This window comes from Sinocyclocheilus grahami, unplaced genomic scaffold (assembly GCF_001515645.1).
Source record: "Sinocyclocheilus grahami isolate Dianchi unplaced genomic scaffold, SAMN03320097.WGS_v1.1 scaffold901.1, whole genome shotgun sequence".
Taxonomy (NCBI): Eukaryota; Metazoa; Chordata; class Actinopteri; order Cypriniformes; family Cyprinidae; genus Sinocyclocheilus; species Sinocyclocheilus grahami.
Genome location: NW_015506080.1, coordinates 807141 through 821146, shown reverse-complemented (window position 1 = coordinate 821146; position 14006 = coordinate 807141). Strand labels below are relative to the sequence as shown.

General features: G+C 42.0%; 1 protein-coding gene across 2 annotated transcripts in view; it reads left to right on the top strand.

Moving 5' to 3' along the window:
- LOC107564004 (serine/threonine-protein kinase SMG1-like) overlaps positions 1 to 14006 on the top strand; it is a 41216-nt gene that overhangs the window by 16526 nt on the left and 10684 nt on the right. Inside the window, exons 16-47 of one of the 2 annotated variants that reach the window (XM_016248991.1) lie at positions 152 to 270; positions 441 to 528; positions 674 to 775; positions 909 to 1049; positions 1256 to 1455; positions 2580 to 2776; positions 2928 to 3089; positions 3798 to 3952; positions 4055 to 4191; positions 5070 to 5271; positions 5374 to 5483; positions 5746 to 5890; positions 5977 to 6133; positions 6217 to 6337; positions 6415 to 6660; positions 6762 to 7031; positions 7204 to 7348; positions 7438 to 7576; positions 8109 to 8330; positions 8419 to 8599; positions 8700 to 8861; positions 9683 to 9903; positions 9998 to 10152; positions 10256 to 10478; positions 10573 to 10819; positions 11149 to 11378; positions 11661 to 11909; positions 12010 to 12148; positions 12228 to 12337; positions 12414 to 12632; positions 13423 to 13616; positions 13763 to 13935. In XM_016248991.1, the coding sequence (XP_016104477.1) occupies positions 152 to 270; positions 441 to 528; positions 674 to 775; positions 909 to 1049; positions 1256 to 1455; positions 2580 to 2776; positions 2928 to 3089; positions 3798 to 3952; positions 4055 to 4191; positions 5070 to 5271; positions 5374 to 5483; positions 5746 to 5890; positions 5977 to 6133; positions 6217 to 6337; positions 6415 to 6660; positions 6762 to 7031; positions 7204 to 7348; positions 7438 to 7576; positions 8109 to 8330; positions 8419 to 8599; positions 8700 to 8861; positions 9683 to 9903; positions 9998 to 10152; positions 10256 to 10478; positions 10573 to 10819; positions 11149 to 11378; positions 11661 to 11909; positions 12010 to 12148; positions 12228 to 12337; positions 12414 to 12632; positions 13423 to 13616; positions 13763 to 13935 (5561 nt within the window). Of the gene's footprint in view, positions 1 to 151; positions 271 to 440; positions 529 to 673; positions 776 to 905; positions 1050 to 1255; positions 1456 to 2579; positions 2777 to 2927; positions 3090 to 3797; positions 3953 to 4054; positions 4192 to 5069; positions 5272 to 5373; positions 5484 to 5745; positions 5891 to 5976; positions 6134 to 6216; positions 6338 to 6414; positions 6661 to 6761; positions 7032 to 7203; positions 7349 to 7437; positions 7577 to 8108; positions 8331 to 8418; positions 8600 to 8699; positions 8862 to 9682; positions 9904 to 9997; positions 10153 to 10255; positions 10479 to 10572; positions 10820 to 11148; positions 11379 to 11660; positions 11910 to 12009; positions 12149 to 12227; positions 12338 to 12413; positions 12633 to 13422; positions 13617 to 13762; positions 13936 to 14006 lie in introns of both variants that reach the window. The other variant, XM_016248990.1, reaches the window with a different exon arrangement.

Below are 14006 nucleotides of genomic sequence, written 5' to 3'. Positions count from 1 at the left end.
TTTAAATTTTCTGAATCCTAAAACTTAAACGTTATATTACATTTTTTATCACAGATGTTCAGTATGTCTCTGCCCCCACCCTTTGTAATTCCCCTTGATTAATATAGAACAATAACATTTTCTTGTCTTTTTTTTTACTTTTTTGTTTTAGGCGGCTGTTACTCACCTGGTCATTAGAGGTCTCTTTGATGATGAAGAAAACTGAAACCTACTCCCCTCTGTTTTCACTCCCATCCTTCCTCAAATTCTGCAAGGGGTTACTGGCAAATTGTAAGTTAATATCCCTGTTGTTAATTCTGCATTTTGAGTTCTCAAAGGTGAAACAATGTTATAAACAATCATTATCCAGCTCAATAGGGGTTTTAACAAATAACGGGTTAGGATAATAAACTGGTGACCAAGTGAATGGACTTTTAACATGTTGGTTTTCCTCTATGCAGCCTTGAATGAAGACCCCACCATATGTCTGCAGGCATGTAACATTCTACAGGTTCTGTCATCTTCCTTGACCACAGAGCTTCTCCAGAGGTAATCACACATCCTCTGCTTGTTAGACACTGTCTTCCAGTAGGCACATTCATTAGTGCTGCAACTCTTCCTCCTGCTTTTGGGGGCGGAGATAAAAAACCATCTTGTTTGATCAGCACTGATTCTGTCCCCTTTCTCTGTGCAGGTGTGTGGATGTGTGCCGAGTTCAGCTAGTCCACTCAGCAGTCCGAGTCCGGCAGGCCTTTGGGAAATTGCTGAGATCCATTCCCATGCACGTTGCATTGAGGTTCGCAAGACTCCTTTTCATCTGTCTTGAATTCACACAATAGAAACAAGAGGGGGATAAATAATACCTACCTTGTAGTTTTACCTCCAGCTGTAGCTGATGTGATGGTAATTGTCGGCTTGTCTCTCAGCAGTGCCCATAGTCACTCTGAAATTAAGGAGATTTCTCTGGCCATCCGCCGACACATGAGCAAACTGCCTAGCAACACATTCCACCCACAGGACTTTTCTGACCTCATTGGGTTTATTCTATATGGAACGGTCCACCGTGGGGGGTGAGTAGGTTTATTTCCTCTTCTCACCTTGGTGAGAACACATGGACAGATGTTTGTTCATTTAAATATATTTTATATTTGTTAGTGTAATTGATCAAACTCTGTACTGTAGAGAGATCTGCAGCTAAAATAAAAGCAGTTTGTGTGTGTGCTGGGAATCGTTATATTTGGTATTATTTATTAGATATTCATTGTTTCATACGCAGTAAGGAGCCCTGGTTGGAGCGGTTGTACCACAGCTGTCAGCGGCTGGAGAAGAAAGACTCTGCCATGGTGCCTCGTGCCCTGCTGAAGACTGAGGCAGTGCTGTGGCAGTGGGCGGTGTGGGAGGCCGCTCAGTTCACCGTTCTCTCTAAACTCCGGACCCCTCTGGGACGAGCCCAGGATACATTCCAGACCATAGAGGGTTAGTGAGTTATCCCTTTAGGAATTAGGAACTCATCTTAAAAAAATTCCAAGATTTATTAAAGGAATAATTAGCCTAATTGAGGTTTTGACACTATTCATTCACCTTTGTCATTCAAAATCTGTATGACTTTCATTTGTCATTCTAGACACTAGTGCTGGGCGATATACCGGTTCAAACGGTAATCCGGTTTGAATTACACACTGTATAAATATTTTTTTTATTATTATTTTTTTTAAATGCCATACCGCTACAAGTGGCTACGCAACCTGGACAGCGTCGTGAATTGAGAGGGGATCCCTGTTAACTGCATACATTTCTGACTAATGTTTGGAGAACTTTTGAGGGTGGGGTTTATGTGAATACATCTCTGAGGGGATGTCTTCAGAAAAAGGGATTTTCTTTAGATGGTTTAAATGGTATTTTCTTTTCATCTTACCTCCATATACATTGCATATTTATGTAGTATTTAAAAGCGCACCACTGCTTTGTTTACATTGGTAACCAAGAAAACGTTCAATCGCTGCTGTTCCTTAAGCGCCACCTGCTGTCAGAGAGTGAATTTGTCTCATTCAGCCCGTCTGCTGTTTCGTTCAGATCTGTTTTATGTTGAATAATTTCACAAAGCTGTGGTCAGACCGTTTTGTTTTTGCTTAAAATTTTGAAATTATACTTATATATCTAATTTACATGAAAAATTGCTCATGCTATATGTAGCATGTTTGTTTGGATCATGATTAAAATGCATTGGTTCTGAAACTGCATTCCGATTCGTATAAAGGCACATTCAGGGAAAAACCGTGATAAACCGTGAAACTGTCAGAATCCTAAAAAAACAGTGATACAGATTTTTGTTCAAACTGCCCAGCACTACTAGATACTTGTGAATACATTTTTAAGACTGCTGGGGTGTCGCAAATATGATGGAACTTGCAACCATAGTTGCTTTTGGGAAATGCATCCCAGTATTCTGCAACATTATAAGTGTTTTCGCTGTCACTTTTAATAAATTGAATGCATCCTTGCTGAATAAAATTATTCATTTCACAACTTACTGACCCCAAACTTTTGAGCGGTGTTGTCATGACTTTATGAATCAATATTTTATCCCTGTGCTGGTGTAGGTATGATCCGCAGCCTGGCGGCTCACAGTCTGAACACAGAGCAGGAGTTGAGTCAGTGGAGTGGAGGAGAAAGTGATGAGGGTCACCACACCAATCAGCTCCGCCTAGCTCTGCTTCTACAGTTCCTAGAAAACCTGGAGAAACTCATGTACAATGCTTATGAAGGCTGCGCTAGCGCTCTCACTGCACCTCCAAAGGTCTGTCCTCCGTATACACACAACTAACTTTCACGTTAAAACTATGAAGTGCTAGCTTTATCCTTCCAAGGATTATTAATGGGGTTATTATTGACATTCCATGTTTTCAACTTTAGCTTTAGTTTTTAACTCTTTTTACTCCTGTATTTAGGGCATCAGAACATTTTTCTACACAAACAGACAAACGTGCCAGGACTGGCTAACCAGAATTCGTTTGGCACTGATGAGAGTGGGCCTTCTCTCAGGTCAGCCGGCAGTCACGGTCCGTCATGGTTTTGACCTGCTCACTGAGATAAAGAACAGCAGTGCACAGGTAAGACTTGAAAGAAATAGTTCACTCAAAAATGAAATTGTCATTAATTACTCACCCTCATGTTGTTTTAAACCCGTAAGACCTTCGTTCATCTTCGGAACACAAATTAGATATTTTTGATGAAACCTGAGAGTTTTCTGACACTGCATAGACAACAGTAAGGCCCAAAACATAGTAAGGACATTGTTAAAATAGTCCATGTGACATAGTCCTTGCAATGTTTCTATGCTTTGAACGTAGTAGTTCACTTGCTGTCTATGCAGGGTCAGAAAGTTCTCAGATTTCATAAAAAATATCTAAATTTGTGTTCTGAAAATGAACAAAGGTCTTGCGTGTTTGGATCGACATGAGGGTGAGTAATTAAAGACAGAATTTTCATTTTTAGGTGAACTATCCATGCAGTGTTGTTCAAAATAGTCTCCAGCAAATAATTTTTGTGAAATATGCATAAAACGATAATACAATCTTAAGGTCAATTCTAAATGTGTCATTGTCATTTACACATTTAATTTTGTGCAGTGCATTTAAAATTTTGCAAATTCACAATGACTGAAATATGTTAAAGTCTTTGAACTATCACATCATTAACTTCTCAACATTGCTCCTTTTTGAGATGTCAGTTATTGTAAGGCACTGGCTCTACACTCTTTGGACTTATATATCCAAAAGCCTTAGTTCATTGTTTTTGCTCTGTGCTTTGCCCTGTAGGGGCCAGAAATGGAGGTGCCAGTCACTATGCTGGTGGAGGCGTTGTGTGAGCTGCGATGCCCTGAAGCCATACAAGGTCTGGCAGCCTGGAGTCTGGCCAACACTGGCAAGAGCCTGGGCTGGCTGGGATCAGTGGCACTGCAAGCAGAGGGAAAGTAAGTGTTTTGTGTTCTGAAAATAATTTACCTAGTTTACACCATGCAAATTTGTCTAGACGCTCTGGTCTCATGAAATGTTGATGTTGCATTTTTCCCCAGGTTTGAGAAGGCAGCGTTAGAGTACCAAGAGCAGCTGTGTGCTGTCACAGGGATGGACTGCTCCATTAAAGGCTTTGATCACTCTCTGTTAAAACTCACTGGCTCCAACACCTCCAGCCCAAAACACGCCAACAGTGGTGAGGATTTACAAAATTTGCACTAAATGTCTCGCATGAGAAATAAACTTGAGGATAATCTTGAAAGGGGGAGAGGTGAAAATCTGATTCTAGATTTCTACTGATTCGATTCTTCTGCTGATTCGATTTGATCCACTGCGCAACAGACGGTGATGTTTCATTACTGAATGAATTAGTTTTTGACAACCGTATGAGTGAACGATTCAATTACTCATTCATAAAGACTGTAGTGACTTGCTTTGTTTCTGAATTAATCAGCCATTTTGGACAAATGAACGAAAAGAACATACCATTACCATACCAACATACCACCTATTAGCAGTTCTAGTTTAATATGTCATGAGTGCCAGTTAATTTAATTTTATATTTCAATATTATTTTTATTTTTTAAACATTTAATCTCATAGTATTATTTATGTGGTTGCTGTGTAGGTAAATTTTTCACATCTGAGCTGCGTTAAAAAGCCTGTGAATGCAGCTTCTGTTCCACCTCTGGAGTGCAAAGATGTTTTTGTTGATACTGATTTCAATTTATTGGTAATAGCTTGTCTCATGCAGATTGAATTTGTGTACATGTATGAATGGATAAAAAAAGATGATGCATACATCTAATAAAGTTAGAAAGAAATCACTAGTCACTATCCTTCAGAAATGAAAGCTGCAAAACAAAAACCTCCAGAAGTGTATTTTTGTACCAAGTAGTTTTACCATATTGAATCGTGATCCGAAAAATCTAATCAAATTTTGAGATTCCAAAGGATTCCCATCGCTAGCCTTTAATGATTTCAGAGGTTATTGTCCCCTGATCTGCGGGAGGGGGGGGTTTGTTGCAAAAGTTGTCTTGGTTCTTATTGTGTCTGTCATTACTGTTTTAATAGGAGATGGAAGGAAAACTGTGTTGTTGAAGTCCAGTGAGTGTTCTCCAGAAGTGCTCAACTTCCTGGCTAATAAGGCCTGTGAGTGTTATGTGGCCCTGAGTGACTGGGAGTCCATGCAGGAGTGGCAGGCCAGCATGATGAACCTCAAAAAGAACAGCAGCAGTTCCAGTGTCAACCTCAAAACAGACTTTAACTACATCAGGTGTGTAGTAGCAGAATTGTTTACTCTGACTGAACTTCTCCTGACTGGTGGAGTGTGAGCTGTTCATTGAAATAATTGTGTTTTGGTCTGTCTGCCCTCCAGAGCTCTGAGCAGGTTTGAGGAGGGGGATTTCACAGAGTGCCGTACCCAGCTGGAGTTGCTCCCCGGGGAGGATTATGGTCTTCTCAACTCTACAACTAAGGACAAGATTGGTATGATAATAGCCCGTACTATCCACGGTCATGGAAAAAAGAAAATCTGTTGGCAATTATTGTTATCAGCAGCAGCATAATTTTTTCACCGTAATGCTCAGCTCAAATTTTTATACTAGAAATTGCTTTTTGTAAGGATGATTTTTATAAATCCTTTAATGATTTGTTTAACATTGGTCAGAACATGTGGAATCCATTTTCTACAATCAGCTTCACTCAGCCATTTGGTGTGGTATGTATTAATGTTTGTTTGTGTTGATAGACCTGAAGAGGCTTCTTCCTGCTGTGTTGAGCCCAGACCCGTCAGAGCTCCAGAAGGCCATTGAGGTACAGCTCCTCAGAAGCGCTGTGGGAGCCATCACTGCGACCAATCACGAACAGGACCAGAAGGTTCTCGCATCGTCTGAGTGAGTAAATGGTCTGAACACAACAGATTTTTCAACAAGTTGTGAATTTATTGATGGCGATTCTACTTTTGGGTTTTCATCTTCAGCACCCTGGTGAAGTACCTGAAACAGACGGGTCGCATCTCTCTGGGTCCCCTGCGTCTCTCCACTCTCACCCTATCTGACTCCTTGCCCACCCTCAGCACCCTGCAGCTGCACTGTGCCAACTCTCTAGAGAACTCCCTCTGCAACCAGCACCCAGAGGTTTGAGCCACCACATCAACACTGTGAACGTGCAAATACATTATCATTTACTTTAAGAAATCCCTTTGTTTTTCTTCCTGCAGGACTGTCTAATTCCGCTCTTCAGTGAAGCTTTGACCACCTGCAAGCAGCAGGATGTTCAGCCGTGGCTGCATGCTCTCCGATACACCACTTTCCAAAGGCAGCTCTTCCAAAAACTCAAAGGTATCATTCTCTTATGTATACGTGTGACTTGTGAATGTGATGCGACATCTCTGTTGACTCTTCAATGATTCCTCCAGGTTTGTCTGCTCCAGTGGACTCTCATCTGATGGAGCTTTGTCTGACTGCGGTGAAATTTGCTCGTAAGCAAGGAAATATTGCCCTGGCCACACGTCTGCTGAGTCTGTGCAACAAACCATCAGTGGGTGACTCTGAAGGTCAGGACCTGGTGCAAAGCTTCAGGCAGCTGTCACTAGAAGGCACTGTTGGGGAGAAGTGGGGACCAGAGCTGGAGATCGAAAAGGCTAAAGTTCTGTTTGCTGCTGGTGAGTGTTTTTAAGCTGTGTCGGTCTTATTTGGGCCACTTCACTTGGTCTTGGTGTGTTGCAATGTGAATGTCTAAGCACTTTTTCTCTCTGTCTTCTAGGTCAGTCTGTGTCTGCTATGGAAATGCTGAGCTCCTGTGCGTTGTCATACTGTCACTCTGGAAAGTGTGAGCGTGCAGCCTGTCGCTCTGTGCTTACGCTTTGCAAATGGCTTTTGGCCGACTGGAAAGATCTGACTCCACAACTCAAAATGGTGGTGAAGAGGAACTCTGGTTCTACCAGCCTCTCAGCTCTCTCCATAAACATCTCTGGTCTGTTGGAGCTGCCGCTGGAAGATCAGGGAATGCCACATATTACAACAGAGACTACAGGTAAGCATAATGCCAGTGCATTAAACCATGATATTTTTGTCATGAATGATTGAGGACCAATATGATGATAGCTTTGCATTCTTCAGTGTCATTTTTTTGTGTGTATTAGTATTTGATTGATATTGTCTGTTTCTTTGTAATGAACATGAAGGGTTGTTTGTTTTGTCTACAGTCAGTGTTGGTGTTGGGGAGCCAGACTTCGTCCTTGGGCAGCTGTACCAGCTCTCAACTACTCAGGCTCCTGAAGTGGCCAAATCATGGGCTGCTCTGGCCAGCTGGGCGTACAGATGGGGCAGGAAGGTTGTGGACAATGCCAGGTATTTTAACTATGAAAAGTGTTAATGATAGTTTAAGAAATTGTGCTTATACTGATTTTTTATTTTTTTTTCATTCTGTGTGTTGATAGTCAAGGAGAAGGGGTTCCTTTACTCCTTGGAGAGAAGAAAGAAATTGAGGACTTGCTCCCAGCAGGCACCAGTGATGAGGACAAGGAAACCATTTTTGGCATTTTGGGTCAAGCCATGTGTCGCCCAGCAGGAATTCAGGTTATGGAGTTCACCATTTGTATAAATACACTAGGGAACTATGGAAATATAATACTAGAAAACAGACATTTCATTTAAATATACTACTGTTCAAACGTTTGGGGGGGTTATTTTTTTTTTTATTATTATTAAAAATACTGTAAAAACCGTAATACTGGGAAATGTTACAATTTAAAAATGTTAAAAATTGTTTTCTATTTTAATATATTTTAAAGTAATTATTAATTAATTGCTCCAGTCTTCTGTGTCACGTGATCCTTCAGAAATCATTCTAGTATGTTGATTTGGCGCTCAAACATTTTATCAATGTTGAAAACCGTTTTTATAATTTTGTGGAAACCGTGATACGTTTATTCAGGATTCTTTAACAAATGAGAAGTTTAAAATAGAAAACTTTTGGAACAGTATTTTTTTTACTGCCACTAAACTTGTAGATTTCTGACTTAAGTTTAATGCTGATGTTCATTTATCTGAAATGAAGGATGCGAATAGTTCTTGTTTTGTGTATTCATGTGTCATTGTGTTCCTTCAGGATGAGGACATGGCCTTGCAGAATGAAGAGGATGAGGACGACGACATGGTGGATGTGATCGGCCGACAGCTGTTGAGTGCCTGTCCATGGCTGTCTGAGGTGGAGGACACTGTGACTGATGGGCTGATTGGGGTGTGGAGGAGAGTGGTTGACCGAATCTTCAGCCTATACCGGGTCTCCTGCAGAGCGTACTTCACCTTCCTCAAACTCAACGCTGGGCAGGTCAGAGGATTCCTCCTTTGTTTACTCAGTGACTGGACAAATTTCTAAAAGAGAAATCGATCAAATTTTTTGGTGTCTTGATCATCAGGTGCCCATAGATGAAGACGACCCCAAGCTGCTCTTGAACAACCAGAGCAGCAAACAGAGCAGCGATGATGTCATTGTCATGGCAACCCTCCGTCTGCTGCGCTTGCTTGTGAAGCACGCTGGGGAGTTAAGAGAGGGTCTGGAGCACGGCCTGGCATCCACCCCCACTGCACCCTGGAGAGGTAAGAACTTGAACATCAATGCAGTAATGAACACCTTCCTGCTTACATGTAGTTAGTTATCTCAGTCCGTGTAATATTAATATGTCTGTTTTCTCTCTAGGGATCATCCCTCAGTTATTCTCCAGACTAAATCACCCTGAGGCTTACATCCGCCAGAGCATCTGCAGCCTGCTGTGTAGAGTGGCCCAAGATTCGCCCCACCTAATCCTCTACCCTGCCATTGTGGGATCTATCTCTCTCGGCGGTGAGGCTCAGGCTGCAGGTATGTACTGTACTTCCACACAGGGACATCCTGTCTACCTTAGGCCATGTGTCCACCAAAGCATTTTAGCCAGCTGAAAATGCTAGGCGATCTTCTGAAAACTGGGGACGCTTGAGCACTTCGTAGCTGCCTACCTAGTAGACCCATGGTGATCGAAATGTTCCTCCAAACATTGTTTTTCATATTAATATTGTGGTAGTCCGCCGATGTCATCTGGTATAGACATGGAGAAAATATTACATGTTCATATTCAGAGACAAGTAATATTAACATTACAATTGTTATTTAGTTGTTGTACAAGTAATGGTTGGTTGGTGGTTGATGGTTGGTTGGTTGGTTGGTTGGTTTGTCCCACTCCTCTTCCACTCTGATTGGATGGCTATCTAAGGGGATAGTGGCGAGTGCTTCTTTTTAAACCTGTGAAACTAAAACAACATCAAAGAACTAGCAGTGATGAAGTCAACTTTGTCGCCTGCATCCGGGCCAAAAAGTTGCACTGAAACATACTGTAGAGACTAAAGCAGAACACACCACAAAAACTGGTCTCTTGCTCAACGACAGCCTGACATTAGTCATGGTATGTCACAGCCTTTACACAAATTTGAACATTTTTCAACTTTTGGCAACCAGAAAAAAAATGTAATAGTCTCATCACTCTACTTGCTTTTTTTTTATTGAAGATAATTGAAAAATGCTCTGGCTTCAAGATAAAATACTTTGGTGGAGACATTGCCTTAAACAACCAATCAGTTCTCATTTTAGTGATCATGTATAGAAGTTTAGCCTCTTTGGGAAAAAAATAATGTTTTCATCCCTGCCAGGTAACAAGCTGCCGTCTTCCCTGCCAACCCTGCTTGGGAACATGCAGGGAGAGGCTCTTTGTGGAGGTGAGAGCGAGACGGGCAGTGGGCCAACTTCTCAAGAGAGCAGCCGTGTGGAAGAGATGGTGATGTATTCTAGCGAGGACCAGGCCATGATGCAGGACTGCTACAGCAAGATCGTAGACAAGCTCTCTTCTGCCAACCCCACCATGGTGCTGCAGGTATTACAGAAAGGACTTTACTGTTCTGTGTGTGTCTGATTGTATTAAAGGCCATTGTGTTTAAGAGTTGTTTTGTTGATCCTTGTGTGTGCAGGTGCAGATGTTGGTAGGCGAGCTGAGAAGGGTCACTCTGCTCTGGGACGAGCTCTGGCTGGGGGTCTTGCAGCAGCAACACATGCACGTTCTGCGCAGGATTCAACAGCTGGAGGACGAGGTGAAAAGAGTTCAGAACAACAACACTCTGCGCAAGTAAGTCACGACCCTGGGAATCAATATAGAAGGAGAAACTTCATTAGTGAGTCACTCATGCCTCTTGGAAAATCATTTAAATTCCCAATCTCTTGTGGTTTAGGGATGAGAAGGTGGCTATTATGAGAGAGAAGCATTCTGCTCTGATGAAGCCTGTGGTTTTTGCACTGGATCACGTGCGCAGCATCACAGCTGCTTCGGCAGAGACTCCTCATGAAGCGTGGTTTCAGGAGACATACGGAGAGGCCATCCACAATGCTCTAGAGAGACTGAGGAACCCTCTTAATCCAGCCAATCCTGCCAGCAGCTGGGTGCCCTTCAAACAGGTAAAGGCAGCTGTGTGCATAAGTGTTCTGAGGAAATGCTGTTATGCATGCTGTGCATTTTACCTTTTTGTAATTCTACCTCATCCTTTCACAGATCATGCTGAGCTTGCAGCAGAGGGCACAGAAACGGGCCAGTTATCTCCTGCGGCTTGATGAGATCAGCCCCCGCCTGACTGCCATGACCAATACAGAGATGGCGCTGCCAGGAGAGGTGTCTGCTACAGATGCAGTTGCCATCCAGAGTGTAGGCAACACCATCACCATCCTGCCAACTAAAACCAAACCTAAGAAGCTCTACTTCCTAGGCTCTGATGGCAAAAACTATCCATACCTATTCAAAGGTATGAGATTTAAACGTGGCTAAAAGCATCACCAAAATGAATTTCCATCATTTACTCACCCTCATGTTGTTCCAAACCTATGAGACTTTTGTTCATCTTTGAAACACAAATAAAGAGATTATTACCTAAGAGATTTCTGTTCCTCCTTTTAAAGTCCATTCCAAGAAAACTAATAAAGACATTGTAATCCATATAAATTAAGCAGTTTAGTCTTCTGAGGACACACTTTCGCTTTATATGATGATGGTTTGGAACGATGTGAGGGTAATTCAATTACAGAATTTTCCCTTTAATACATGCCATTTGCTTAAGCAATTTCTTTGTTTTAGGATTGGAGGACTTGCATTTGGATGAGAGGATCATGCAGTTCTTGTCTATTGTCAACACCATGTTCACTAAAGTGAATCAACAGGAGAGTCCAAGGTTTCATGCCCGTCATTATTCGGTCACACCGCTGGGCACCAGATCAGGCCTTATCCAGTGGGTGGATGGAGCCACTCCACTTTTTGGCCTGTATAAACGCTGGCAGCAGCGTGAGGCTGTGGTCCAAGCCCAGAAGGTGAGTGAAAAATGTATATTTTTACGTAACGTGGTTTTACAGGATTATTGTGGTTAACTAAGACCATAAAAATTTGTTACATAAAAATGTTGTTTATTTTATTTTATAAAAATAAAAATAAAAGTTTTTTTTTTTACTGCAGCCCTATTGACTGGCTTCACGTTCAGTGAAGGAAAATACTCATTTATGTTAATGCACCTGATTATTTATTGTGAACATTTGTTAAATGTAAAGAGATGCATTTAAAAATTGACCAAATCTTGTACCTTTTCTTAAATTTAGGCACAGGACTCCTTCCAGCAACCTCAGAATCTTCCCATGGTTCCACGGCCCAGTGAGCTCTACTACAGTAAGATCAGTCCTGCCTTAAAGGCTGTCGGGCTTAGTTTAGATGTGTCGCGCCGTGACTGGCCGTTGAGTGTCATGAGAGACGTTCTCCAAGAGCTAATGGAGGCTACACCCCCTAACCTCTTGGCAAAGGAGCTCTGGTGCTCCTGTACCACCCCCAGTGAGTGGTGGAGCGTGACTCAGGTTAGAGGAACCACTGTTCACCTTGTCCTAACCATGTTCGGCACAATGTTACGCTAAACGCATTGCACTATAATTAACCAATCTTGGGTGTCTCATTTAGTCTTATGCTAGATCCACTGCTGTAATGTCAATGGTGGGATACATCATTGGTTTGGGGGATCGTCACCTTGACAACGTGCTGATTGATATGACGACAGGCGAGGTGGTACACATTGACTACAATGTCTGTTTTGAGAAGGGTGAGTGCTTATTCACTTGAGAATGAGGCCAAACATACTTTATTCGCATAGACATTTAAATACTTCATTGTCCTAACAGGAAAAAGCTTGAGAGTACCAGAGAAGGTTCCTTTCCGTATGACACACAACATTGAGACCGCTTTGGGGGTAACAGGGGTGGAGGGCATCTTTAGACTGTCCTGTGAACAGGTAAGAATGTGAATAATGCATTTAATGTTTAGTTTAGAACATGCATACAAATTTGAGTGGTGTCCTTTCCTTTCAGGTGATCCAGATAATGCGACGTGGAAGAGAGACCCTCTTGACTCTTTTGGAGGCGTTTGTGTATGACCCCCTGGTGGATTGGACAGCAGGTGGTGAGGTGGGCTTTGCAGGGGCTGTGTACGGAGGAGGTGGTCAGCAAGCAGAGAACAAGCAGAGCAAGAGAGAAATGGAGCGAGACATCACACGCAGCCTCTTCTCTTCCCGTGTGGCTGAGATTAAGGTGAGAATTCTATGCAAATAGTACAAAAATGTACATTGGCCACTTAAATGTGAGGTGTGTGTGTGTGTGTTTTATGCTGATTTCATTTAATTTGCGGACTATAATAATGAATTTCCTGAACAATCCCACTTCATGACATTGCGCGGGTAAACAGGTAGTCCCTCCTCAAACTGTTGCACCTGGTTGAGCCATGTTGCAATATCACATTTTTAGGGGAACCAAACTACTAATTGATTCATTTTAGTTGTTTCTACTTAAGCTTGTAAACACCATCAAAAGATGACACTCAAACTGGTTTATATCATCACAAAATCTAAACCGTTATCGCAGAGCTAATATAAAGTTGAATGTATATTATATCCCACTTTGTCTGAATGTATACAGTACACAAGTTAAGCGATTTGTACTATATAGCAAATCTTAACTGCCTGATTTGTTTCATTACAAAATAATAAAATATAAAAAAAATTATCACCCAGCTCTTTATTTAAAGTTGGATATACATGTGTGTTCAACTTTATTCACATATAGTGGAGTGATGGAGTGATAATGTACTATATAGCAAATCTCAACTGCTTTGGTACTTGTATTGTCGCAAAATGTAAACAGTATTATTGCCCAGTGCTAATCTGCTAAATGCCATTATAAGACATGAACATGTTAAGATATTATACACATTAACATTATGATTTTCTGTAAAGCTGCTTTGAAACAATGTATTGTGAAAAGCACTACACAAATAAATTTGACCTGACTTGGTTTGCTAAACATTTTTTTTCTCGGTTCTCAGGTGAACTGGTTCAAGAATCGTGATGAGATGATTGGTGTGCTGCCGCAGGTGGAGGAGGAGGTTGAGGAGTACCTAAACCTGCAGGAGCAGCTCACACAGGTGGAGAAAGTGCAGGGCAAGCTGCTGGAGGAGATGGAGTTCCTGGAGGGTGCCGACACCAGAGCAGATCATCCCATCCACTCCCTGGAGCACAGGTCAGCAGATGAGACCACCAAAGTATTTTTTGGAAGGAATCATGTTCAGCTGGTCACGATTATTGCTTGATTATTAATCATTAGTGTAGATTTGATGGGACAGATTATAAATTCTCACTGTCATTCTTTCTCCCACGCCTTTCCAGATACTCCGAGCACACTCAGTTGCAGTCCAGGCAGAGGACTGTACAGGATGCCATTCAGGGGAAGTTGTCAGATCTGGATCAGTGCATCTCTCAGTATCAAGCTGCCTTTTCCAGTCTAGAGGCCACCCAGCTTGCCAGCCTCCTCCAGGAGATCAGCAGCCCTATTGATTTAGGTGCAGATGATTTAGTTTTTTTTTCTTTTGCAGAATATTAATTAAAGTTTGATGATAAGCAGAAGGAGCAC